At 48.1% G+C, this 24,434-nt stretch overlaps 1 protein-coding gene across 1 annotated transcript in view; it reads right to left on the reverse strand.

The window, feature by feature from the left end:
* Positions 1-16,353, reverse strand: part of BOC (BOC cell adhesion associated, oncogene regulated) — a 39,612-nt gene extending 23,259 nt beyond the window's left edge. Inside the window, exons 1-3 of the mRNA XM_007458151.1 lie at positions 16,257-16,353; positions 15,280-15,558; positions 395-541 (exon numbers count right to left, since the gene is read on the reverse strand). Of these exons, the coding sequence (XP_007458213.1) occupies positions 395-541; positions 15,280-15,558; positions 16,257-16,353 (523 nt within the window). The remainder of the gene's footprint in view (positions 1-394; positions 542-15,279; positions 15,559-16,256) is intronic.
* Positions 16,354-24,434: the final 8,081 nt, after the last annotated feature.

Below are 24,434 nucleotides of genomic sequence, written 5' to 3' on the forward strand. Positions count from 1 at the left end.
GGGTGGGAGGTGGGTGGGGTGGGGAAGAGCTCCGTCTCCCAACAGGGAACCCCACAGCTCCAGGAATGTCTGGTATGTCAGGCAGCCCTCCTGTGTGTGCCTGGTGGCGGGGAGCTTGCACAGGGAGAGTCTCAGCCCTCATCCAATGGCAGCAGCTCAGCAGCATCTGCCAGGGCCTCAAAGGATGAAGAGATTCCTCGCGACAGGTTCAGGGGACCTCCACAACGGAGGCCAATCCCTTCAGGATCCCGCAGGGCTAAATGTCAGGGCAGAAGACAGCTGACGAGCATGGGGAGGGGGCTGCCGGCGTTGGGACGGGGGTTTGGGAAGCGCGGCAGAGACGGCCAGCTTCCCTCCTGGCCCCGGCCCGCTGGGCTCCTACTTGTTCGCTCACCTCTGGAGGCCTCCAGCCACTCGTGTTTGACGCTGTATCGGACCTGGGCCTTTGGGTGGCTCTCAGGAAGGTGACAGGCGATGACCGCCGTGTTCCCCTCATCCACTTCAATCACATGCTGCACGTCTAACTTGAAGTCCTGGAGATCTGTGGAGAGAAGGGAAGGGGCCGGTTGGGCCTCGATGGAGGAGAGAGGCAGACAGTGCAACGTTTCAGGGTGGGCTTGTGCCTCACTGTCTTTAGTCACAATCAACAGCTGCAAGAAGCTCACACACTGGGGGTGCTCTGGGGGCGCTCCAAGTCTTTCCTCTAACCTTTTGGTGTCTAGAGGAGTTTACAGGAGGGAATGTGTGGCCCACGTCACTGCATGGGGAGCTCAGCTGGGTGTATATAAGCTGAGGGGGCGGGGTGTAGAGAATGCCATGAAGTGGTGCCTGTCGCGACGCAGACCAGCCTCTCTTGTTACACTGACATGGGGGGCAGGTTGGCTAGGCCCATCAGCCCCACTGAGCCTGGCTGGAAATGGGTCATGGTCAAGGCACAGGTGTCCCGGCACAGCTCACGGAGACTGAAAGGAACGACAGAGAATGCTTTTGTCTGTTTTCCAGTTCAATCAAGAATCGCCTTCTCCTCAGACATCCACAGTGAAAAGTGAAAGGCCCGAGATTCTGCTCAATTGCTAACCGTGGTTACAACCAGAAGGCTGACTCCTGCTACCCAGGAGCTACGCAGTCCTCCCCAGTATCCTCGGGGATTGGTTCCAGGTGCCCCAGTGGATACGAAAATTGGCGGATGCTCAAGTCCCTTATATAAAATTGTGCTGGACGACAATTACAGTCGGCCTGCCGTATCCTCGGATTTTCCACCTGCAGATTCAGAGAGCCGACTACATGTCATGTCATGGCTAATTCTTTCTCAGGGCTAAGGATGGGGATCTGTGGATGCCTGAAGGATTTTCTAAGGCAGAGAGGGATGTCCCCAGAGTGGTTTAATGGCAGTGGAATGCGGGCGAGCCGAGGGTCCTGACGCCAGGCTGCAGTCTCTCCTGGCTTAGCTCAGTGGCAGGAAGACTGGGATTTAAACTGGAGAGGATGGAGATCCATCTGGAACCAAAGCAGGATGTTTCCTAAACAATCCAACGGTCCAAACAACAAAACTCTCTTTGAGCCAAATCACTGCTGTGGCTGAACAAAATGGGCCATTTGTGCAACAAAACCGCATTCCAAATTTGGTTTTCAGGATTGTGGCTGAATTTAATTTAAGAGAGGAAATAAAACTAATAGAGAATAAGATAAGAGAGATGAAAATATTTACCCAGACACTCTCCATAAAGGTACTCAGAAAGCCCTGGAGGCACCATCTCAGTGCCGACCACACCCCATTCTGATTCGCAGTGTAACTGCAGTTCACTGCAAGACTCCACCTGCCTGTGTGGTTGGTCCCCAGACAAGGCAAAAGGAGCGGTGGGAATCAGGTTTCTCACAGAAGACATGAGCTAATTACCAAAAACAAACTGCTGCCACCAGAGGAGAGCTCAGTGATCAAGGCACTCAGTGAGGTCAAGAGGTTTCCCATTTAATGGAACTTTCAAGAAGTTCTCAGTCAAGCCAAGCCACAGCAGGGCAGGAAAGCCCTTTTATTTCTATGAAAGGATCACTGTCCCCTTGACTCCAATATTCAACTGTGAACTTTTTTTTTTTTTTTTTTTTTTTTGCGGTACACGGGCCTCTCACTGCTGTGGCCTCTCCCGCTGCGGAGCACAGGCTCCGGACGCGCAGCCTCAGCGGCCATGGCTCACGGGCCCAGCCGCTCCGCGGCATGTGGGATCTTCCCGGACCGGGGCACGAACCGTGTCCCCTGCATCGGCAGGCGGACTCCCAACCACTGCGCCACCAGGGAAGCCCCTCAACTGTGAACTTTTTAGGGGCAGGGACCAAGCCTTCTTCACGTATGTGTCCTCTGAACCTAACCGGTGCCTGGCGCAAGCAGATGCTCAGTGAATGCTGAATGACCAATGAGTGACTATCTTGGAGCTGGGCCACTCAAGTCAGGTACAAGATGCCCATGCATGTTGCCTGTGAACTCAAATTTCATAGTTGAGTTGGGTCTATAGTATGAGCTCAAGGGCTTAGGACAACAAATTTTCCATGAACCTTTTATCCAAGTGTGGCCAACCTTGATCTAAGTTTGGATATTTTGAAAACAGAATGTTTCTTGAGTGATTACTTCCAGGGTCACAGGAAGGAGGTAAAGTAGGTGTAATAAATGTGCAATAAGAAATACATGCTGTTGGTTGGGATAAGGTGGCAGGAGAAGACCCTGAGCTCACCTCCTCCCACGAGCACAACAAAATCTCAACTAACTGCTGAAGAGCCATCAGTAGAAGAGACTGCAACCTACCAAAAAGACATATTCTACATCCAAGAGACAAAGAAGGAACCACAACAAGATGGTAGTAGGGGCACACTTGAGACGTAATCAAATCCCATACCGCCAGGTGGGCAACCCACAAACTGGAGAATAACATATCACAGAAGTTCTCCCACGGAAACAAGAGAGAGTTCTGAGCCCCATGTCAGGCTCCCCCCAGCTTGGGGGTCTGGCATCGAGAGGAGGAGACCCCAGAACATTTGGCTTTGAAGGTCAGTGGGGCTTGATCGCAGGAGTTCCACAGGACTGGGGGATACCGAGATCCACTCTTAGAGGACACACACAAGGTCTTGTGTGCACTGGGACCCAGGGCAAAAGCACTGACTTCATAGGAGCCTTGGCCAGACCTACCTGCTGGTCTTGGAGGGTCTCCTGGGGAGGCAGGGGGTGGCTGTGGCTCTTTCTTGGGACATAAAAGCTGGCGGCGAACGTATCGGGATTACTCATCTGAAGGCTGACATCTTGCTTGGGTCATTAGCACCAAGACCTGACCCCACCCAACAGCCTGCAGGCTCCAGTGCTGGCACACCTCTGCCAAACAACCAACGGGGCAGGAACACAGTCCCACCCATCAACAGACAGGCTGCTTAAAGACTTCCTGAGCACACAGCCACCTCTAAACACGCTCCTTGACACAGCCCTGCCCACCAGATGGCTGAGACCCAATGCTACCCACCAGTGGGCAGGTACTGGCACCTCCCACCAGGAAGCCTGCACAAGCCTCTAGACCAGCCTTACCCACTGGGGGGGCAGACACCAGAAGCAAGAAAAATAGTCACATAGCCTGTGGAACTGAGTCCAAAAACACAGGTCTGGACCTACCCTGGGACCAGCTGGTCCCTGGCCACCAGGTGACGAGAGGGGAGTGTACTGCTGGGATACACAGGACATCCCCTACTGAGGGTCACTTCTCCAAGGCTGAGAAACATAACGTAACCTTCCACATACATAAAAATACAAACAGAAGGTCAGACAAAATGACACGACAGAGGAATATGTTCCAGGTAAAGGAACAAGATAAAACCCCAGAGGAACAACTGAGTGACGTGGAGATAGGCAATCCACCAGAGAAAAAGTTCTGAGTAATGATCGTAAAGATGATCCAAGAACTTGGGAAAAGAATGGATGCATAGAGCAAGAAGTTACAAGACGTTTTTAACTAAGAATTAGAAAATATAAAGAACAACCAATCAGTTGAAGAATAACTGAAATGAAAAATACACTAGAAGAAATACATGCTGTTGAGCGAGTAGTGTGGCAAAGACAATGACAGAATGCCTGATTCAGCTCTATGGCCACATTTTGCTTTCCAGGCTGAACCAGTGGTTCCTGGGGGTCAAGGCGAGCTCTCTCATGAATTCCTTCCTTTGGGTAGGTGCAAGGCCTTCTGGGCTTTTAAAGAATTATCTCATCATTATTTAATTTTGTGTTGGTGATAACCAACCCAAACTAAGTTGCAAATTCCTAGCGGGCAACCTATTAATTTTGCACTCCATGCCCCCGCCCCAAGCCCCACTGCACCGTCTTCAGGATGCACCATGCTCATTTAGTCCTTGTCGAGTGACTAGTTTGGAAGGCTGTGCCCAAGGCCAGCTTGGTGGGCATGCACACTGTGCAGCTGTGCCGGGCCCTGCGCTTGGAAGACTTTCACTTCGCACTGAGCCCCACAAAATATGTAGCCCAGCCTTGGCTGAGCCTCTCAGCCAAGAGAGCAGATGTGTTTTCCCCCGGAGAGAAGGAAGGTATAGACTGTGGGAAGGGTGGACTGCCTGGGCTCAGTGTGTTCTAGCTGGATGTTGCTATCTGCTTTCCCAAGCAAGGCACTTCAGCAATGCAAAGGCCTTAGCCCTCCTCAGCACAGGGTGTGCCCTACCTGCCAAGTCAGGAGGCTCCCCACAAAGTGAGCTGTGAGCGATCGTGAGCTCAGGGGCACCTGGAAAATTCCTCAGTCACTGAGAAGCACTCTCATGCACACTCTAATAAATCTAAAAACTACTCCACCAAGAGTTTCTGAGTTTTTGTTTCACCTAACAGATCATTTTGCAAGAAAGACGTGAGCAACTGAAAGGAGTCTGGGATCAGAACGCCATCTCCAGCTTAGTCCTTGGCTTCTGCCCCATTGTAATTGAGGTCTTATCCGTGCACGGAACACGCTGTCCTCCACGTACCCACCTCACTGCCCCATGCACTCCCCCTTAAGCCCCTCTTGGTGTCTTCCGCACGCTCTGACAATCCACTGCTGCCTTGGAGACAGCAGGCTGTGTGTGCAATAGCGGGGGCACTGGTCAGCCATGCGGCAGACGGCCCCTCTGTTCTGATGCCTACATGTGCACGACAGCCCATGCGGGCAGGACCCACGACACCCCAGCTGGGCTTCCAGCTCCCCACAAGGGCCGACTGGCAGGCGAGCCTCCTGGCTTCAAAACAAATAAGCAGCAGTTGGGTCCTTGGCCCTGTCCCCCCAAAGCTTAAGCTTTAGCTGTTGCTTCACTAGACAAATGCTCCCAATTTGGCTGCTGGAGCAGAAGTTGAGTTTCACTAAAAAGGGATCAAAGGCAGAGTAATGAAGTGATGGACGATCTGAAAATCAGAGCACCCCCTTTTCTAGCAGTTTTGGGCAGGAAGGAGGCCAGGCAGGGGCAGAGGCTTTGTGATCAATAACAGTCTAATCAGCCACCAGATGAGAGGCAGATGCAGGGAGATCTAGCTGGCTGCATATGAAGGAAAGCAGCCTGTTCTCAGGCCCCTTTGTCTGCAAAACCAGTTTCCTGGCGAGTCCCTGGGCTGCTCAGAGCGCCTCGCTGGGAATAAGGGGCAGGCCCTTCAGTTACAAATGGGGTTAGCAGGCCTCAGGCCTCACTGCAGAACGATGGATCAGGTTTCCTGGGGGAAATGGTTTGACAGGACACCTGCCCTTGCCTGTTGGCTGGTGTGTTTGAGAAATCCATTAGAGGAATGTTTTTGCAGCTTTAATCCTCTTACCTTCCCTCAGACCCTTCTTTTGCATCCCCTCTTTGTGTATTCTTCCAACTATTTTATTAACTTGTCGGCACTAAGCAAATGCCAGTGGGCTCACTCCTGTTTCTCAGCTCTCAACAGGTCAGAAGCCCTGGTCTTTGAGGCCATCTCTGGGTTTATGGACCTTCTTTATTTGTCACAGAACTTCGTGCTTTCTGAGAAAGCCCGTAACATCTCAGGCTCCACATGGAGGCCTGCCCAGTTCCTTGCCTTCTAAGCACTCAATTTCTTAACGGAACGTATATCTTCTGATATATCACTTCCGTAGGAGCCTTGGATACACAGATTACAGGGATCTGTTCAGACACAAATCATGCAATACGCTCTGAGTTTCCTCTTCACATTTACAGGGTACATCAGGCTCCTACCGTCTTGGCTGTGGGGGAAAAAGGAAGGAAAATAAAAACTTTCAGAGGCATGTCGGGGTGTGGCTGCCATCACCAGGATCATATGCAAAACTACAAACTGACAAATTTCACCTTGAGCCCCTTTTGAATTTCTTTCTCTCCACCTTCTAGCCTGGATCCTTCCTTTATGAATAAAAGGCTCAGCAGATCTATGAATTAAATGACAATATTCAGTGTATGTTTGTTCATTCTCATAACACAAAATTGTCAAATCTTGATTGTAGGCTCATCCTCCAATTTCTATAGACTCTACCTGTCCCGTTACGTGGTACACTGTGCCTCAGCAAAATGCCCCCAGTGTAATCAATAAACCTAACTTTTACTTTCAGGGAGTTTCCTTATTTGATCGTCTTCTCCCCGAGTTCCTCCCTTAGGCTGAAAATTAAAGTTCGCTTCTGTTTAAGAAAGAAGTCAGGTAAGACGATGCCTTCAGGTGGAGGCTGCCTGGATTTACCAACATCCCCATCTCCCTGAGCGCTGCTGAGCGATTAAAAACATTCCGGCTTTCAACGCCTCCAGGCATTTCTCGTACCTAGTCAGTCCCGTCCTACCCTCCTGCCTGTTCTCAGGGAGCACAGGACAAGCCTGCACACACCTGCCGAGGCTTGGATGGGATCCACCAGATCGTGAGGCGACTGAATTGGGCTCACTTGGCAACGCTGCCGGGTGGCTCAGCAGCCTCGTGGCCGTCGGCAAGTTTCTAGGCTGACCGATCATCCTACCCCCCCCAACTCTCCTGGCCGCCAGGCCTCAACTTGCCCCTGTGCTGGCTTGCTGCGTCTACGGCCAGTGTTACAAAGCGTAGAAAGAGCCTGCCCAATGGAGTACCCCAGCGACATGCTGACCCTGTGGCCCATCCCTGCATGTTTTGAAAGGCAGCAAAGGTGCAGAGGAAGCAGAACCAAGCGCCCGGGGCTCACCGCTCTGCCGATGCACTTAGACGCGCTGTCTGAGCAGGTGAAGGGTCCTAGGCCTTGCCTCCCTGTGTGGGCTCTGGCAATGCAGCGGCTCTCCAGTGCCCTGAACTGCTTCACGGATGGGCAGAGGATCACAGCACGGCTTGATCTCCAAGTCACCTGAGGAGCCATGGCCTGGCACGACCCCAAGGTCAAGCCTCTGAAAGGAAGTGCGCTACAAGTGGAAAACCATGGTGATGGACTGCAGAAGTGGAGTGGAGGCTGGATCCTGATGGTGTTCCTGTTAGAGGCGGGACTGCCTGGATCCTGGTGAGTGGACGGGGTTTACTGTGGGATGGGCAGGCCTCTCAGACGCCACACATTCTGGGTAGTGACTAAGCCTATTACTAGTCCATAGCCCTGGCACACAGACCACTGAAGTCAAACCCAACTGCAGCCCACAAACCTGGGCAAAATCTGCATGTTCTGCAGTTGGCATCTGGCATAATACCATCCCTCCAGACACCACTGATTCATTCACTCAGCCAGCCAGAAGCTGCAAAGATACCAAGAAGATAAAGACATAGTTCCTAACCACAGGAGCTTTACTCTAATAGAAAAGACAGTTAAAACAACACACAAGGCAGGGTACAACGATTCGCAAGAGTGGTGTCCGCAGGCGTAGTCCCTGCCACCTTCACCAGCATTCCAACCTAAGTTAGGTTACCTCGATCTCCAGAGCAATTTAGGAAGGGGGTTGGTGGAATGAGTAACCCTCCCTTTGCAGGCTGGAAGAGTGGACAAATACATTTGCTCTCTTCAGGATTTTTTTCTGCCTGTTCAATTGCATAATTTTGGCTCCAAAGCTGTCTCCTGACAGCCATGGAAACGTGACATGAAATTTCTCACACACACTTTCTGATGAAAGCAAGGCATGCTCTCTTTTATTTAAATAAAAACAGTTTCTATGGGGGAGAGAAAAACCTTGGAAGATGCCAAACATATTAGTCGTTAACTCTTGTGTTTCTTTCTTTTCTTTTGAGTTAAGATGGGGCGTGCACCTAGACTGGAGCAGTGGGAGAAAAGCTGAGGTTGGGGAAGAGATGAAGCAGCCAGAGGTAGGAGAGCAGAAGATCAGAGTCAAGACTGGAGGTGGGGAGGACAGAAGGGAGGGCATAAAAGGGGGGGTGCGAGAGGAAGGAGGAGGAAAATAAAAAGAACCTAGTTTGCAATGTCATTAAATGATTTGCAGTAAACTGGCCTAATGCTTCAGGAATTTCTTGGCTTGAACCAATTAAAAAAATATATATATACTTTTTAAAAAGACATATGAGAATGAGAAATGTTATTAATCCTTGAAAACAAATCAAGGATGGGAGCCGTTTCTCCACTGAGTCTGGCAGCCAGATGAACAGAGAAGATGTCTGTAGACCATCCCATTTATTTGACTCCAGTGCTGCTGTGAAAGAGGGCTGGCTAGCAGAACTGGGGAGTTTCTTTTGGACTAGACGAAGGAATAAAATGGTTTGAAAACATACACTGGGGAAAGAGAGAAGGAAAAAGAAGATTGACTTGCCAGCAACCCACATCACACATATTTCTCTGATCAACCAAATATAAACTAGAAACTTAGCAATGGGAAAATTCATGTGAATCCCGGTGGTCTGGACTCATCAGAGCCAGAGCTGCTTCCTGGCATGGCCTTTGGCAGGCTGGCGGCCTGTACAGGAAGAGAGAGAGGAGAGAAGACGGAGGCGTTCAGAGCAACAATGGACGTGAACCCTTCAGCGTGGCCTTTACAAACAGAATTCTAGGTGGGAGAGGCGGGGGCACAGTCTGAAGGCCGTGGGACCCACAGTGGTTCCCACTTTCCCCTCCACACACCTGGGAACTACGTAGTCCTAAAAGCAGTAATGACTACCCATGTCGTCTGCCCACCCTCTCTGACAGTGTCCCGTGAGGCATCTGGTGGGACGTGGAGCCACTTCCACTGGCGTCTCCCTTCAAACGTTCCAGAGTTTCCTCTAAAGATGCTTCATGCTTCTGACGTCCATCAATTTTTCTAAACCCTTCCTGAATCTATTTGTATTTTCAGCCTGTTTATATCCCAAGATGTTGCTTCATCCTTTCTTGTTTACGTCCTCAAAGTTTTTACTATGTCATAATCTGGTGAAGAAATCTTTGTTCACCTTCTGCATGCCCTTTCTGATCTTCAAGACTTCAAACGCATCTTATCTGGGAGTCTGCCTCTCCCTAGACATTCACCGAAGGCCTAGCCTGTGCCAGGCCCTTTGTGCAGCAGTGTGGTGGTCACAGAGGTGAAGGGTAAAGAGACGGTGGCAGGAGAGGCCTAGAGAAGTAAACTCGGGATGGTAGGGAGCCACGAAGAGGGGACCCCACTCCAGACTTGGGGGGTCGAGGGGGTCAAGAAAAGATTCTTAGAGGAGAAGATACTTGAATCTTGAAAACTGAGAAGGAATTTATTGACCCAAGGGAGGTGGGAACTCTCTGGGGAAGAGAACGGAAAGGAGGTTGTTATAGGTGGACGGAGCGCCATTCCAAAGACTAGCTGAGGAAATGGCAGGGTTGCTGGGTCTAGAGTGGGAGGTAGGGCTGAGAGGGAGGCTCAAGTGTCACGCTGCAGCCTGGGTCTTACTCTGTGATGCCTTTTCAATGTTTTTAAGTAGAAAAGGAGCGCAGTCGCCAAAAATGAAGCACAATTTTCCCTAAAGAAAAAAACATGCTGTTTCTGCCTCAGCAAGTTTTTTTGTTTTTTGTTTTTTGTTTTTCCTTTTGCTTACCTTTTTTTCCCCTCAGTATTAAGTGATAGTCCTTTATTTAGATTTGAACATTTTATCCCATTTGCAGGACAGACTCACTGTTCTACAGTTCCTGGGACTATTACCAGATTCCAAAAATGGCTGAAAGTCTTAAAAAACAAGATCAGGGTAGAAATCCCTAAACTCTTTTGCACACACAATAAAAGGAGAGCCAAGGAACTCATTTGCTGTCCTGATTCTTTTTCATTTTAAAAGAACCATCTTGCATCATGTTCTTTAGAGGTTCCAGTGATTTCAAGCAAGCTAATCAATCCTTCCCCTTGTCTTCCTGTGCAAAAGGCTTCTTAAAGTCTGTTCTGGCTCACTGAATCTATAGTTGTACCTGCTTAACACACTGTGTGGTCCTTCCCTTTTCTCTTAGCTTAGAAAATGAACCTAGGATTTTATTTAAGCATATGGGTGTGTGTGCAAAGAACAGACTGAGGAGAGGAGTGGGGTAGGTTAAGAGTTCTAAGCATGTCCTTGGGAGAAGTTGCACCATGGAACTGAGCCCTCTTTTGGTAAATATTGACCGTTGCTAAATAGAGAATTGGAACCCTGGCTGTTTCGGGCAGCTGCTGCCATGATGCCCTGAGCTAACTCCACACATTTGTCTGGGCACCTGTGCCAGGCCTACTGGGATTAGCGTTGCCAAAGCCATTTGAAGATTTCACCAGAATACCAGGGGAAATTCTTGTGAGGTGTGAATTTCTGCCTGTATCCAGTAGAAAACAGAAAGGGTTAATATGACTTTGGCCTAAAGCTGTAAGGTATTCCTTAGTCATCTCCTATTTAGGTACTCAAGTTGCTTAGTACCTTTTAGGTTTAAACTGTCTTTCAATAATTATCTTGTCCAACTGGCAAAGTAAAATACACAATGCTTATGGCATAAAGCAGTTGGATTTCAAGCTAAAGTTAGTTCTCTTTTCCAACTATACCACCATGTGGAGCTGTCTCTCTGCCTCTCCCAGCAAAGGCAGATTCACACTCTGCCTGGCGGGTATCTTCAGACCCAGCTTTCAGCTGCAGACTCCTTTCCCCTCCTAGGGAAATAAAGCCACTGGGTGATCGTCTCTCTCTTGCTACCTCATCCTAATTTCAGGATCTGACTGAACTCACTATGGAATTATCTGCACCGTCCAAGAAACTGCCCTGGGCTTAGGTCTAAGTACACGATGTAGAGAGCTGAACTTCGTTGCTGAAGGTCTGAGAAAGGGATGTGAGGACTCAACAAATTAGAGATAAAGGTTGTCCCGCACACATTTTCAACGCTCAACCCTGAGTCTTCCTCAATCCCCTGAAACTGAAATGAATCACTGTTCACCTGAGCTCCCATTAAAATCTGCTTATATCTCTATCAGGCAACTCATGGGTCTGACTGACTTGCTTTATGGCTAACATGTAAATGCAGTCCACTTTCTTCATCAGACTAAGAGATCTTCAACAGGAGGGACTAGGTCTTACTGTGCTGTTGGAAATTCTAAACACTCCCCAATTCGCAGGACACCAATCTCCAAAACACCCAGATACTGAACTCAGGAGAATGGTTGGTTTGCTGGTTCCCTAGTGGTACTCATGAATCGCCAGCCTGCTGGCTAGCCCTATGGATTTTGGACTTACCAGCCTCCACAATCATGTGAGCCAATTCTTTAAAATAAAACTTTCTCTCCCTGTCTTTTTTCCTTTCTCTACTCGTCTTTCTCTCTCTCCCCATATGTGTGTGTGTGTATATTGTATATATGTTCTCCATAAAATTACATGTGTGTATATATAATTATATAAGTGTGTATATATATGTGTGCGTATATAATCATATGTTCTCCATAAAATTATGTGCGTTTCTATAATTATGTATGTGTGTATATATGTGTGCATATATACATACATGCATTTTATATATATATGTAGGTGGGGGGAGAGAGATTGGCTCTTACTTCTCTGGAGAACCCTGACTAAAAACAAGGATAAAGGAAGCTAGAAATATTTTTTTTTAATGTCGACAGCAATCCTTAATGGCCTATTCTAATTCAGGGTCACAGCACAGAATACCTTAAGGAAGTGTCTGATGGGAATCAGAGCTGGGGAGCTGAGTAAGAAGAGTCATGGCTTCTGTCTGTGGAACTCACAAGGCCGAGATGCAGGAGGCAGCGCCCTGCCACGGAGGCCAAACAGCAAGTGGCCTGCCTGAGGGTGAACATCTGAATGCACTGGGGAGAGGCTGGAGGAGAAGGAAGCCTGAAACACCAAGTGTGGGCGTGCGTGCGTGCGTGCGTGCGTGCGTGCGAGCGTGCGAGCGTGCGTGCGTGCGAGCGCCGGCACACTGCTGCCGGCCTCGCCTGTGAATGCAGAACGTGCCTTCCATAATCCCTTCTACCGCTCGGCCTCCCTCGCACACCAGCCACCCAGCAAAACACAGCCCCCATTCTGCTCAGGAATGTGCTCTGGGAAACTTAATCTAGCTGCTGAGTCTGGGCCAAATCCCCCATGGCATTAACCCAAGGACAGCACCCCTCTCTCCCGCCTTCCCGCCACCCCGTCACTGCCTCCTCCAAGTTTGGGAGGCTGTAGTTCCAGTCCACCAACTCCCTCTCCCCAGGACACAGACCCTCCAAGCCCGCTCTCCCCATTTCCAGCACTTCTCCATCCATCTTCTGGTCAGGCCCAAACATTTCTCTTCTGATTCATGCCTAAATGACAAGCCAATAGCTCTTGGTTTTCAAACAAGACTCGCCTGAGCTTCTGCACAAGCCCCCTCTTCTCTCACTGTGCCTTCTTGGGTTGCAACCAAACCATTCCCTTTGTCCTCACTGCCAACTGCAGATCCCTTTGAGCACCAGAGAAAGAAGGGGCCAGGAATTTTTTAAAAATAAAGGCTATAAATTGTCTCTCCTCACACAGATTCACCCTGAAGCAGAAGGAGGGCTCCAAAATAAATCTTCTGCTCTCCAGCTCTCCCGTTCTCCAAACAATGAGAGGTTCAGGCTGGCTTGCGATTAGGCCAAGTTAGGGAGTCTCCCAAGTCTTCACAGATGAGGGCTGACCATTTGCAGGTGAGCAAACCTCCTGGAGGAGCGGCATTGCTAAAGGCACAAAGGTTGCTAAAAGGCACCTCTCATTTGTAATAATGAACAACTGGCAATGGACCTAACTGCCCAGCCCTAGGAAGAGCATTCAGGACACTGTGGTAGAGCCACTCTGGGATGTTCTAGGGCCATGAGCAACTGTGCTCCTGCTCTGGAGGGGGACGGGGGACAGATTAACTAGGAGCATGCCAGAGCGGTGGGTACACGGTATGTACACGCGAAAAACACATTGGGCTGTTCACTTAACATTCGTGCGTTTTGTGTACTTTACTGGATGCATTTTATACTCAATAAAAAAGAAAAAGTAAATACGGTCATATGGCCAATGGAAAATGCTTGTCATATGATGTCAAAGGGGAGAGAATAAGGACAGAAACTGTATATTCAGTAGTGTAAAAATATAGGTAGGGACGAAGACCAGAAGGGTATACTCCAAAATGATGATGGTGGTTGTACAAGGACAGTGGGGAGACATTATGTTCCATATATTCTAAACTTTCTAGAGAGTCAATTGAATTATAATTTAAAAATCTACGAGAGAAGTATGATGGTAAGAAGTGTAGCTCCGGCCTCAGCCCTTCTTGTTATGATGAGATGACCCGTCACCCTCCTCACCCAGCTCTCCCAGCACCCTCCCCCAGGCCACCAGCACACCTGGGGGGAGGGCCCAGCAGGTGGCCCAGGGCCTGCCTGCCTCACTGAACCCGAACCCGAACCCGAACCCTAAGCCTGCTCCCCAGAGGTCTGGCACTCAGATCCAGTGAATGCTGCTACAGCCACAGAGGCAAAGTGGCTCCAAGATGCAGCCCAGGCTTGGCCTCCCCCACTAGGGAGGTAGCTAGGGACCCACCCTGTCTTCCAGCCTCCTCTGAGAAGAGGGCAGGGCTGCTAAACTGGTTCCCCGGGAAACAGGAATAGTCTCTATTCTCCCATGGGAGTGAAGTCCCTCTAGGGATCTGGAAACCAGAGGGCAGGGCGGGGTCTTTTCTCGCCTGCTTTTCTACTCCCCCTTCTCTCACCACTTTTTCCCCAGGACTCAGGCCTCACACCTCAGGGACCCCAGCTGACGCTTAAGGAGCATCTTAGAAGCTGGCTGCCTTAGGTGTGACCCGTAACATAAGGACCACCAACCTCCTGGAACCACATGGTCCAGGAGGGTGATAACGACGGTGACATGGAAGCAGGGCTGTCCGGGATAAAGAGGCACAGCTAAGTCGTGAGGGAACAAGCTCAGGAGACCTTCTAAAAGGTTAAGCCCAAACACCATGGGACTCTCAGCAAGATCCCGTTTCCTAGGCTTCAGCCACCAGGAAGGGGAGGTAATTCTTAATACTGTTGACCTTGAACAACATGGGTCCACGTGGCTGGGGATCTTTCCCCCCACAGTAAATACCACGGCACTGCATGACCTGAGGTTGGTTGGACCTGCGGATGCAGAGGTTACGAGTTATATGCCAATTCTCGAGTGCCCAGAGGGTCGGCGACCCTCACCCTGAATTGTTCAAGGGCCAAGTGAATGTCCTGGCTATAGACTCCACATATAAGAGCAGGTGTTGCGGCTGCGCTTCCAAGATAAGCCTTTGGAAGTCAAGTCTCCTTTCCCATACGTACCATGGGTAGAAAATCAGGTAATGTGTGTATTGAGCTTGGGTGCAATAGTGTACCCAAGTGGTAATTATATATAAGAGTAGCACGAAGTCTTCTCCTGGCATCCTCCTTGGACCAAAGTGTCGCCTCATTTTTTCCTCTCTATCCTCCGTCCCACAGTTTTCCTTTTCATTGTGTTCCACTACTTCTGTTTCAGGAATTTAGACTATGCCTGCCCCGCAGAGAGGCAGGAGGCCAAGGGGGAATGGGCGGGCTCTGTTCGGACCACACGTGGCCCTGTACATGCTCTGACTGCAACTGCTGCGAGGATGGGGGGCAGGGGGCGCAACGACATCGAAGACCACAGGGCGACCAAGTAGAAAGGCACGGCGTTGCCCAGCTCTGGGGCCCACAGAAACAGTTCAACCATGTCAAGTTTCCTTCTTTCTAGACGCTCACTCCAGACACTGCCTCTACTCAGAGAGCACAAAGGTCCCCAGCCACTGGAGATTACTGGGCAGCCACCACTCTCTGATTGGAAACGTCAGCTGGCAAGGCCCCTTTTATGGTGGGACTGATGACAGGGGGTTTGATTGGGGTGGGGGACAGAGAGAGAATGGGAGGGGGCAGAGGAGCAGTACTCACTAGCTAGTGTCACGGTGGCTGGCACACTGGCCACAGCCCCTGCAGGCATCCGGGCCACACACTGGTACCGTCCCACAGTGTGGTTGCTGAGGGCAGTGATGACGAGGGTCCCGCGGGTGATGAGGACGCCCAGGGCATCATCCGAGCCATTCAGCTCCTTCCCGTTCAGGCGCCAGGTGGTGTTCATCCAGGGGGGCTCCACCACGCAGCCCAAGATCACGGTTCCTCCGAGCTTCTGGACAGTGGAAGAAGGCTGGACAGTGACCTGAGGGACCTCGTCTGGAGGAAGAACAGGGATGGAGCGATGAACTGACACCCCCAAGAAACCAACAGCATGACCTGCTCAGAAGCACCGTACCCAGGCAGCCTTTCAGAGTTGAGCAACCCAGAGAGGAGTTGACCTTTCTCTGAAGAACTCTGCTGACCTCGGGTCCATTTCCCCAACCTGGCCTTTTCCCCAGAAAGTAGACTGGAGTGGCAGTGTGGTGTGAAGGCAAGAGCTCAGGCTTTGGACCTGAACAGCAGCTGTGTCTGAATCCCAGTGCCACTGCTTCTGAGCCAGGGAACTTTAGCCTTTTGGGGTCTCAGTTTCTTATCTGTAAAATGGGACTAATAGTATTTGTCTTGCAGCGTCGCTGGGAAGGTGACAAACAATGCATGTAAACTGCCTGCTGTAATGCCATATAGTTAAGTGCTCAATAAAAGGTAGCTCAGTCATTATCGTTACTCCTCCCTAGTATAAGTTTCAAATGATTAAAATACCAAAATACAACCAATATGATGTTATTGAGATCACTTCTCATCTTGTATTATCGAGCGTATCCCTGAAGGTCAGTGGGAAGGAAATGCTCTTTGAAATCCAGGAGGAAGGAGGCCTTTTTAGAGGGTCCTTGTAGAATGCTTGATGCTTCCCTCTGACACTACGGGCAAAGTGTTCTTCCCAGAAGGGCCACTGAGAAGGCAAGGAAAACACTCACTCAGGTTTGCGAAGCAGCCGGCCATGGCCAAGAGGAGGCAAGCAAGTGTGACCTCGGACCTTTTTCCTCTCTGCGTTATCATCATCCCACGCGACATGGTGTGTCAACGTCCCATAAGCCAAAGGAGTCACTCAAAGAGGTACCGCAATCCCCTGCTACACTCTTGTGAAAAAGAGAGAGAAACGGCTGTGGTAAGAATGCCTGGAGCACCCCTGTGGTAGCCATGGGGCCTGGCTTTGTCCCCATGCCCCTGCTTCCATCACACAGGTGGTAACATTCAAAGTCTTGACCTGGCCAGCTGTTGGAAGACTAAAGAACACTCTCATGCCATTTGTCATCTAACATAAGCTGCTTCCAAGTTGCCCCTTTGAGCTAGAAGGTGATGTCATGATAACAAGGCCAGAGCCTTGCCCAGTGCACCCATAGCAACAAGGACAGGAGAGCCCAGGACATGGAGAGGCGGAGACCGGCAGCCATGTCCCAGGCTCAGGGCAGTGAGTAGCCAGCACAGATGCTGGAAAGGATGCAGTTATCTTTACCATTTGCTTGCAGGAGGCTAGGTGCCCAGGGCTACGTGGCACACCATGCTGCTAGTTTAGACTACTGTGCACAGTGCTGTCATAGTATACTGAATGCATGCTGCATCCCTCATGTAGGGGATGTTACTAATTAATGAATCCTACAATCTCAGAGGCTCATGAAAGATCTCCTGTTTTGACTCACCCCAGCTCTTCACCTACATCCTTGTCAACATTCTTTGATTTCCTGGAACCTACCAACCCTCCTCAGCTTGTCTAATCTCTGCAACTCCAGACACAAACACAGACAAAAGTCACACTCAGCCAAGGCCCGTCTTCTCCTCTCCGTCCCCTAGTGCTGAAATTCTGGTATTTTCCATCTCTACAAAATCTGTACTTTTCTTTTAATAGACAATTTCATTTTTACCTTGGTCTTCTGCGAGATCATTTTTTTTTTCAGAGGCTCTCCTTTATACACATTCTTTTTGGCCCTGAGTCCTAATCAGATTATTTTAAATTTTAGTGACATAAAATTTTCACATTGTGAAACCCACATCTTGAGTGCATATGCCTAATACATTTTTTAGAAATGACAGAATTAAAGTGGAAATTAGGCAGTTTTATAATCATAGTGGCAATTGTTACACTCCCCTGGTAATAACTGATAGAACAGTTAGACGAAAAATTGTAGGGATACAGAAGACCTGAATAACAATGTCAACCTTCCTGATCTAATTGACATTCATTAATCATTAGAGCCAACAACAGTATTCTTTTCAAGTGCATATGGGATGTTCACAAATGCAGACCAAATATTGGGCCATAAAATTTCAAAAGACTGAAATCTTACAGAGTATGTTACTTGGACACAATGGAATTAAATTAGAAACCAACAAAACAAGATATCTACGAAAGCCCCAAATATTGGGAGTTAACACATTTCTAAATAACTTATATATCAAAGAAGAAATCAAAGGAAATTAGAAAATACAAAATCTGCACTCTTTTGACAGCTTGCTGTGTTGCATCTCCACCCAGAACATTTCCTTGGGGGTCTAGACTGTACTGCTCCTCTAGCCGCTTGATGACATATCTCGGCTATCAGCCACCCTCTTATTGCCTGCCTAGAACTTTAATTCCGCCCCTTCTACAGTATTCTTTCTTTATGCCTCGTTTAAGCTATGGTGTTTAAAAGATTCATCAAAATCACAAAGAGGCAAATGTACACACATTTCTGTCACAGCCGAAACCAAGATCTTGCCTCTGTGTTTTCACTGCTGTACCTATAGGACATGAGACCAATGAGGAAGGTGTGCCAACACCCTGCTAGGCAGGGAGACAGTACAGTAAGATTCAGGTAACTGAAGGCAGCATCACAATGATCTAGACAGTGGATGCATATTCCTGAATCGTGCACATGCGGCAATAGTAATAGTATATTTCCAGGAGGGTGACGTATACTCAAAATGTGAACACTTTTGGACCAGTTTATCTAAACCAGCGACTCTTTCAAAAACTTACAGTCACCACTGAAAAATCATAGGAGGTAGTTAAGCTGCCCAGCTGACAGCTGTGTTACGCTCTCCAGTCTCTGGAGTTTTGGCTTCTTGTACGGTCTGTTGTAAGAGCCGGTCTTGGGCCTCTCAACACCCATGGCTCCTTTCACAGAGGACTGAGGCTGGGCTTCGAGTTGAGATTTGCCTAAACCTCTCCCTTCGCCAAGCTCCTCTGGCTTTTCACCTAGCTACTTAGAGAGTTAAGAGGGCTACACTGCTTTGCCAAACAAGCACCCCTCCAAACCAGATCTAGGGCCTGGCCCCACACTGATGTTTGGAACGGTTTCTAGGGCAGAGTCCTTTCCCCTTGATTTTTTTTTTTTTTTTTTTTTTTTTTTGGTGCGGGCCTCTCATTGTTGCGGCCTCTCCTGTTGCAGAGCACAGGCTCCGGACACGCAGGCTCAGCTGCCACGGCTCATGGGCCCAGCCGCTCCGCGGACTGGGGCACGAACCCGTGTCCCCTGCGTCAGCAGGCGGACTCTCAACCACTGCGCCACCAGGGAAGCCCTCCCCTTGATTTTTAATCCTTCCCTTTGTCTCGTGTCTTCAACATCAGAGGACCTCCACTCTTCTGGGGAAGAACAAGGGGACATTTTCTAAAAGAGGTTTGAAAGAAAAATTTTAAGTTTTTCCTGACAAGTTTTTCCCTCTTGGGGTAGAGAGAGCTTTTGCTCTTTTCCAGACAATCCAGGAAATCAAAGCGTCATGTGTCATGTTATTAGCAAAGTGAAATTAAGGGAAGCTGCAAAGGATGTGAGTATGGCAGGGGAGGGTAGCCGTGGTGGGAGGGAGGGCACACCTGTTACCACCATAGGTATCTTGCTAAGCTCTTTGCACAAGGTATTCTTTTAATTTTCAGAACAACTCTACATGGTGGGGACTATTATCCCCACTTTACAGGTGAGGAAATTGAGTTCCACAGGGTAAGTAACTAGCCAGAGGTCATATAACTGTAGGCCTGGAATGAAACCCAGGTTGGGCTCATTCAAAGTTCTGTGCTTTTAACCACAATAGTAGCCTTTTCATGTTTTTTTTTTTTCTACCAGCCCTCTGCACCAAGTGGGTGCTTGACGAACAGAGCTGGAATAGGGTGAGGTAGAACAATGAGGAATTTTAACAGTGGTTTCTTAATCACTGTTCATTAAGTTCATTAATATAGTTACAGACAAACACCAAAAAGCAAGCCTTTGGTGTCCCCTCCATCATCCAGATACTAGCTTTAATTCTCTACTTTCCCCCAATGAAATAACATATTTATCTAGAACGCTGCATGAATGACCAGTTACAGGATTTTAGGGAACTTGCTTGCTCATGCCGTGTTCCTCTTTCCCCGGCTCCTTGAGGAGATTGCCCACACCTGCTCTACCCCTGCCCCAAGAAAGGAAGGAAGGAAAGGAAGGAGGCAGCAGGGAGACAGAAATGAATACAAAGTAATAAAGGGCAGAGAGAAGACAAGCAGACAAAGGGACAGAAGGCCTGTTTCTTATCCCAGCACAGAGTGGCCACCGAGGTGTTTGGGTTGTAAAGTCGACAAAGGTTTTACTGAGGAAATTCAGCCCAGACCCCCTCCTGCTTAACGAGGTCCAGCCAAACAATTCCTGTTACTTCTGCACCCTGGGTAATTTATAAGGTTCAAAATGGAAACAGACCCCACTACTGCTGCCAGCCACCATCCTGCTTTTAAAGGAGAAAAAAATGTAGCTGAGGAGGGAGAGGGAGTGAGGAAGCAGGTGTCCAAAGAGGGAGAAAGGAGTTAACTCATGAACTCCCACAACAGAGTTGTAAGCAGATACCACTCAGTGAGCCCAAAGCAGGACACATGGGGTCTCCGTCACGGCAAAGCAGAACCGTGACAAAAATACAGAGGCGGGCCGGGGTGGGGGGGGTGGGGGTGTGTGTGCGGGGAATCACTGTAGCTATGATGCATCTTATTTAGCAGCTGGGGAAACTGAGCTGCCTCCTGGAGGAAGTTACCTAGCGAGCTTGGTCTAGAAAAATAGTTTCAAAAATGCAGGTTTCTGAGAACATTTTTTTAATAATAAAAAAAGGCAAGTAGGGCTTAATTGGAGTACCTAACTGCAGTGTAACTTTGTCCCACTGTGAAATGAACAAGGTACAATTTCACAAGCGGTGAAGGCAGCAGTAAGGCCTGTTATTTTTCTTGGCAATGCAAGGTAGGTCTAGATCCTTCTTATTTTTTCTGCATATTCTCAGAAAGAGATCAAGAAAAAAAAATCAAGAGCAGAGAGAAGGGAAAACGAATTCTTGACATGAATTCCTCATTGAGGTCTAGGTACTTTCTATTTTTAAGGGTTACTTGGACACAAAAAATAAAAGAAAATGCATCTGAGAAGTTGAACTGCTGACATACACGTTCCCACTGAGATAATCTCCAAGCAGACGTTTTTAAAACTTTCCAAAAACAACAGCAGCAGAATACACGTCTAAGGTTGAGACCAAGCACTAGAAATTACAGCCTTAGAGTATTTATTTTGCGAGAGAAAATTACAAACAACTGAGAGTCGATCATCAGCAGGAGTAGGCCAGCTCCACCTTCTCCCAAGAGGGCTGGCGGGCTGGCAGGAACGAGAGGGAGGCAAGGGCACCCAAGGCCACATCTCATTCCCTGATCACCCAGGCCACTACAGCTCTCTGAGACAGAAGCCTCCACGGTCTAAAATGCCAAACACACCCTGTGGATGTCCTATGATCACTAACAAGATGAGCTACACAGAAGAGCACGTGATCTAGCAGGTAGCACAGAGAGTCTTTCTTAAAAAAATTCTTCCAGGGGCTTCGCTGGTGGCGCAGTGGTTGAGCGTCCGCCTGACGATGCAGGGGACACGGGTTCGTACCCCGCTCAGGGAAGATCCCACATGCCGCGGAGCGGCTGGGCCCGTGAGCCACGGCCGCTGAGCCTGCGCGTCCGGAGCCTGTGCTCCGCAACGGGAGGGGCCACCACAGTGAGAGGCCCGTGTACCGCAAAACAAAACAAAACATTCTTCCAGTGGCAAGAATGAAATCTGACAAAATTCTTGTTCCATTGGTTGAGAGGGGCTGGCTAGATGAAAAAAGGAATATTTCTGACCCCAAGTTACATGTTTTTCACATGTTCCCAATTCTGTGGAGTAAGACTGGCCTTTTCCAAGGCAGAGAGAAGTTTTGCCCTGAGGAGGTGATGCCAAGTGACTGGAGGGTGAGGGCTGGCAGCCCTCTGGCCTCAAGAAAGAGGGTGGTACTCCTGCACAGAGGACTGACATTGGGGGAAATCTTGGGCAAACAAGTGAATTTAATTCTCAGCTGAATATGTGGGTTTAGACAGATCTAGGAGAAGGATTTAAGAAAGGGCATTTTTTTTCTAATGTAAAACATTTTTACCCCCAGACGTAATTAAAGGGAAACATTTTAAATCAGGAGGGACCTCAGAAAAATTAATAACACCTAATACTAGGTGTTATTAATATTAATATTAATAACACCTAATACTAGGATACCTAGTATTATAAATGAGGAAAGCAAGGTGCAGAGAAGCTGAGTGATTTGCAGAAGGTCTCCCAGTTAAGAAGGATCCAGGGCTACAAGTCAGGTCTCCTGACTCTTAGTCCGGTGCTCTTTCCACTACCCTGACACTGTCTCCCAGAAGATTGTTTCTGGGTCATATTAACCAACTGCTTAAAACTACTTTTAGAACTAAATTTAGAATGTTCTTGAATTTACTTCCTTAGGCATAAAAATGTCACCTGGATCATCATCTATAACAGTAACTTTCTGTGTGGTCATTTCCATTCTTTTACCATTTAGATTCTAATCTAGACGAATCTCTTACTGTTCTTTACATGAATGTAAAGGTAGCCACTAGCATGTTTACATGATGCTAGGTAGCCACTAGCACTTGTGGCAATTAATACTTAAGTGTGGCTAACATAACTGAGGAATTTAATTTTTAATTTTAAGTTAGCCAACAGGGCTAGTGGTTACCACATTAGGCAATACAGTTCAAGATTAATATCTGGAACATCTACCCAGACCACTATGACATCACACAGGGAGAACAACAATGGTTTGATGGTCTTAAGTATGAGCCATACTCTAGCCAGCCTCTAAATATATTTCTAGCCTATTCCTTATCCAAAGTTTGTGTATGTTTTCTATTAAAAAACTATGTGTAGGGGACATCCCTAGTGGCTCAGTGGTTAAGAATCCACCTGCCAATGCAGGGGACGCAGGTTCGATTCTTGGCCCAGGAAGATCCCATATGCCGCAGAGCAACTAAGCCTGTGCGCCACAACTACTGAGCCTGTGTTCTAGAGCCCATGAGCCACAACTACTGAGCCCACATGCCACAACTACTGAAGCCCGCGTGCCTAGAGCCCATGGACCGCAATGAGAAGCACGTGCACCGCAACGAAGAGTAGCCCCCGCTTGCAGCAACTAGAGAAAGCCCATGCGCAGCAATGAAGACCCAACGCAGCCAAAACTAAATAAAATGAAAAAAAAAAACCCCAAAAAACTGTGTATTATGATTTTATTATCATTATTATTATTGGGAAGAAAAAATATCACTGTGATCTACCATATAGAAGACAGTACGCAAGGCACTGTACTAGAAGATGGATCCTGTCCTGAGAAGCTTAAAACAAAGCTTGGAACGTAAGTCAGCCAGTGCTCGGCAAATATCCGTAAGCTCCCCATTTCCCAGCCTGCTCTGCAGTTGGCTTAGGGCCAGGTGACAAGTGCTGGCCAATGACATGTAAGTGAACATGTTCTGGGTCACTTCCAGACCAAGACAGTTAAGAGAATTGGGGGGCTGCTTCTCCCTCCTCCCACTGCCAGTGGGCCACATCCCATGTTTCACAAGGCATAGCTACGAGATGGAAGAAGACAGCACAATCTATGACAGGAGAAGAAATAAATCTTTGTTGCATAAAACCACTGAGGTTTTGAAATTACTCTCATCTAACAACTTTGGCATTCTTTACTCTAGAACCTTAATGGATATCAGTTTAGTCACAAATGGGAAGTGGAAAATGAGCAGAGCGGGGAGAGCATTTTCAATTTCAGGCCTTCAGGAAAGGTTTTTCTGGATAAGTGGGTTTGAAACTGGGCCTCCTGGAATACGTGCACGTCTAAGAGCCGGAGAGCACTACAGAGGGTGACGCTGACCTGGTGGGAAAGTTCTGTTTGGAGGGTGGTACATCAAGCAGATGCTTATCTTGAAAGTGGTCTCCTAACCTTTCTGATTTTGCTCTCTCATGAGAAAAATACTCTGGGCAAATCTCCCAGAATATCCTAATACATGCATATTTATTTATAAATTAAATGCACAATACTGCCAAACTAAAATTTAAGAGTAGGTAGAAGTGAAACCACATTTTTTAATGACTTGTTAATCACAATTGTTTTATAATATCATGAAGCTAATACCTTAAGGCAGAAAGGATTAGATTCATCACTAATGATATGGATGTAATCTCTTTCAAATGGTCTGCTTGAATGTTAATTAATTTGTTCACTTCTCATCAGATGTGATTCCATTATTGTTTCTACCTCCTAATGTGACTTGAAAAGGGTCAGGTCTGCTGTTTTCATCCTGTTTGCATGTGCCGGATTATCAGCACACTCTTCAACCCAATTTCTTTGCAGCAATCTTTTTAAGCTACTCGTCCTTTTGTGAGAGTTAATTTAGTTAAAACTAAATAACATAATCTATAAATCCACTTAACAGAGAACAAGAAAACTGGGGAGTGAATGATCAAGCGAGTGAGGTCCCCACTGTCAAGCCCTCCGAGAAAAGTAGATCTCTCTGTTGCAACACGTCACTGCCCAACATACAGACTAACGACTGTCAATCCCAGTATTAAATATTAGGAAGCTGGATTTCTTTCCTATTCCTTTTGTAGATAGAAATAAACCATAAGAGAATCTCTAATATTTTTTCCAGTGCCCCAATGGAATATCTTATATTTCCCCTTTGGAGCCCCCAGTTTGGAGGCCATTCTAGAGGAATGAAAAGAGACAAGGGGGGAAATTGAGATTGGGTCATGCCATGGAAGATTAGGAAAAAGAGTCTGAAATTAACACCATAGACGGGGGGGGGGGGGGGA

This window comes from Lipotes vexillifer, unplaced genomic scaffold (assembly GCF_000442215.2).
Source record: "Lipotes vexillifer unplaced genomic scaffold, Lipotes_vexillifer_v1.1 scaffold1303, whole genome shotgun sequence".
NCBI lineage: Eukaryota > Metazoa > Chordata > Mammalia > Artiodactyla > Lipotidae > Lipotes > Lipotes vexillifer.